This window comes from Castanea sativa, chromosome 7 (assembly GCF_040712315.1).
Source record: "Castanea sativa cultivar Marrone di Chiusa Pesio chromosome 7, ASM4071231v1".
NCBI lineage: Eukaryota > Viridiplantae > Streptophyta > Magnoliopsida > Fagales > Fagaceae > Castanea > Castanea sativa.
The window spans coordinates 16,872,178-16,875,302 of record NC_134019.1 but is presented as its reverse complement, the minus strand read 5'-3'; the positions used below and the strand labels follow the sequence as shown (position 1 = coordinate 16,875,302).

The window sequence follows — 3,125 nt, the reverse complement described above, 5'->3', positions numbered from 1 at the left end:
GCAATTGCCATAAATGTTCAACAAGGTCCTTCTGGAGTTGAAAATGAATGTCTCGGTCTCTAATGCGTCCATACCTCTCAATGCATGACAGAAATTCATCATTTTGTTCATGTAACACTTGCATAGGAGGATTATCCACTCCATCAATTTGTTCATAATCCAAATTTACCACTTCATTATCATCCCGTTCATCTTCAACAATCATGTTATGGAGAATTATACACGCTTTCATGATCTTTTGGAGTGTTTCAAGATGGAAAAAGCGTGCGGTGTCCACGGACAATTGCGAAACGTGCTTGAAGCACTCTAAATGCACGCTCAACATCCTTCCTATGCGCCTCTTGGGTTGCTGCAAATAATTTTCGCTTAGGTCCTTGTGGAGATGGGATTGTTTTCACAAATGTTGCCCACTTTGGATATATGCCATCAGCAAGGTAATATCCCATTGTGTAGTCATGACCATTGATTGAGTAATGTACTGCAGGACCACGTCCTTCAGCAAGTTCATTAAATACATGAGACCGCTCTAACACATTAATATCATTATTTGACCCAGGTAACCCAAAAAATGCATGCCATATCCAAAGATCATATGATGCTACTGCCTCCAAAACAATAGTAGGCCCACGAATATGACCACAATATTGACCTTTCCATGCAGATGGACAATTTTTCCACTTCCAATGCATGCAATCAATTGAACCTAACATACCTGGAAAACCTCGGCGTTCGCCATGAGCTAACAGTCTAGCAATATCTTCATTGTTTGGTTTTCTTAAGTATTCCTCAGAGAAAACATCAATTACCACAGTAACAAATTTTTTCAAACTTTCTAATGCAGTAGTTTCTCCAATCCGCACATATTCATCTAGCAAATCCCCCGATACTCCATACACAAGCATTCTAAGTGCAGCAGTTATCTTTTGTAATGAAGATAAACCAAGTTTGTTGGCACTATTTCTTTTTTGGACAAAGTAAGAGTCATGAGCTTCTACCTTAGATTGAATACGGAGAAAAAGAGAACGCTTCATCCGAAATCTCCTACGAAATAAAGCGGGTGGATATACTGGCGTGGGAGCAAAGTAATCAAGAAAAAGCCTCTCATGGCCTGTTAAATGATTACGTCGAATAGAGCGACGACGTTTAGGTTGTGATGTTTCCATAACATGTTCTTCAATTATCTCATCCTCATCTGAGTCATCAAGAAGCAACTTGTACAACAAAGAGCGATTCATGGATGCAACCTTCAAGACAATTGAAAAACAATTATTACTATAGATCCAAGATTAAAAAGTCATGTGACATATTGAATATAACAAATTTACGCATAAGCCATAACAAATTGAATATAACCAAAATACTATAAAATACTTTAATCATAGCTTGCTCTAATTTCTATCAAAGCATCAGCAGCAACAACAACAACTCAGCAAAACAACAACAACTTGCTCTCATTTCTATCAAAGCAAAACAAGATAAACAATAAATTTAAAATTTTACTACCAAAATACTATAAATTTTAAGGCACTACAAAATACTACCAAAATATCATAAATTTAAAAGTTTACTACCAAAATACTTAAAGGCCTACAACCAAAATACTTAAAGGCTTACATAAGCCACTACAAAATACATAAAGGCCTAAGCTACATCCAAAATACAATCAAACCCATTAATTACGTGAACTTCGTTTTGCCATGATTTCCTCTTGGAGTTGTTCATAAAAAGCTTTTTGTGCTCCGGTCAAGCCACTTGTATCTTTCATCATGATTCTCTCCTCCTCTAACATAGATTGCATCTCAAATTTTTTCTTCTCAATCATGACTTTTTCCTTCTCAATCTTAAGTTTTTCTTCACTTCTTTCCTTCTCAATTGTAAGTTTTTCCCTCTCAATAACCATTTTTTCCTCTTCCAATCGAGTTGCATCCTCAATAAATTTCATTTTCTTAATCAAATATTCCCCTACATCTTTTCCGGTGGCTTTGTTCCTTCGGTTGGCTTTTTCGGCCTTCTTACCAATTGGCCTCTCAAGATTGCAACCGTCACCAAGTCCGGACCCACAATCCCCTTCGCCCCCTTCGCCAATAGATGTTGACTCTGGAGTTGGAGGCACGGATGCTCTTGATCTTCCATTAAGATTGGCAAACTTTGGTTGGTCCTTTAACATGAGCCAACAATGCTCAAGAAGAAAGGGTTTTAGGTGTATCTCCAAAAACAAAGCCTTCGCATTGATAATCTAAAAAAAAATATATATAACATGATTAGAATCTTCAAACTATTGATAAATGTGTATATTAACACTAATGCAATATAATTTATACCTGATCTTGTTCGGTTATACCACTTTTATGAAGTGCGTTAACTTTAGCTATGCACCCTGCAAACTTATTTGTCCTTTCACTGATCAATCCCCAACGACTTAACAAGGAGGTAATAGTACGTGTGTTACCGGATTTATTGTACTGCGTGAAGTATTCCCAAACTTTTTGACGAAATGTAGCTTGTGTTTGTTCATTACTGCTTACGGGATCAACACTAGTATTAAGCCATGCTGATACTAAGAGTTGATCTTCCTCTACACTAAAGTTAGCGCCCCGTTTTCCTTTTGTAGAAGAGGCATTCTCAATTTCAGGTGCAGAATCAGAAACTGACACAGGAGTATTTTGAGATGTTCCTAAAATTTGTGAGTCAATTTCTATATCCCCATTCATGATACCCGTGTAATATGGTAGGTCCCTACATGACTCCATGCCTCTACGTGACTACATAAAATTAGACAAAAAAAAAATGTAAAGTTCCTTTCACACAAAAATTTTCCAATCGAAATCATGGTTATGAAAAAAAATAAAAATAAAGAAACAGAGGATAGGATAAAATAGCACGTCATTGTTATCCATAGTAAAAAAATAGATTGATAAATGAAACATGCAATCAATTAGTCAATTGCATGACACATGCCTCTCACATCAAATACATGCAATCAATGATATCTATCATATTTCATTATTTAGATTAAGAAATCAATTGCATATATTAAGTAATCAATTGCATATATTAGTTAAATCCACTTGATGATTTTCTCTGACCAGCAAAAGGGTATTGCAATCTGGTCTCAACCAACAAAA

The 3,125-nt window shown here is 36.0% G+C and overlaps 1 protein-coding gene across 1 annotated transcript; it reads right to left on the bottom strand.

Annotated features, from left to right (window-relative positions):
- Positions 1–248: 248 nt before the first annotated feature.
- On the bottom strand, positions 249–2,750 carry LOC142644051 (uncharacterized). Its single transcript, XM_075818737.1, has 3 exons — positions 2,322–2,750; positions 1,898–2,236; positions 249–1,244 (listed from the first exon to the last, which is right to left on the bottom strand). The coding sequence occupies exons 1-3, from the start codon at positions 2,748–2,750 to the stop codon at positions 249–251; spliced, it is 1,764 nt and encodes a 587-aa protein (XP_075674852.1).
- Between the last annotated feature and the right edge of the window lie 375 nt (positions 2,751–3,125).

Coding starts and splice junctions, on each gene's coding strand:
- LOC142644051 (XM_075818737.1), bottom strand. CDS start 2,750: ATGGAGTCATGTAGGGACCTACCATATTACACGGGTATCATGAATGGG. Junction 2,237..2,321: donor GTATAACCGAACAAGATCAG/GTATAAATTATA, acceptor ATTTTTTTTTAG/ATTATCAATGCGAAGGCTTT. Junction 1,245..1,897: donor GATTGGAAGAGGAAAAAATG/GTTATTGAGAGG, acceptor ATTGTCTTGAAG/GTTGCATCCATGAATCGCTC.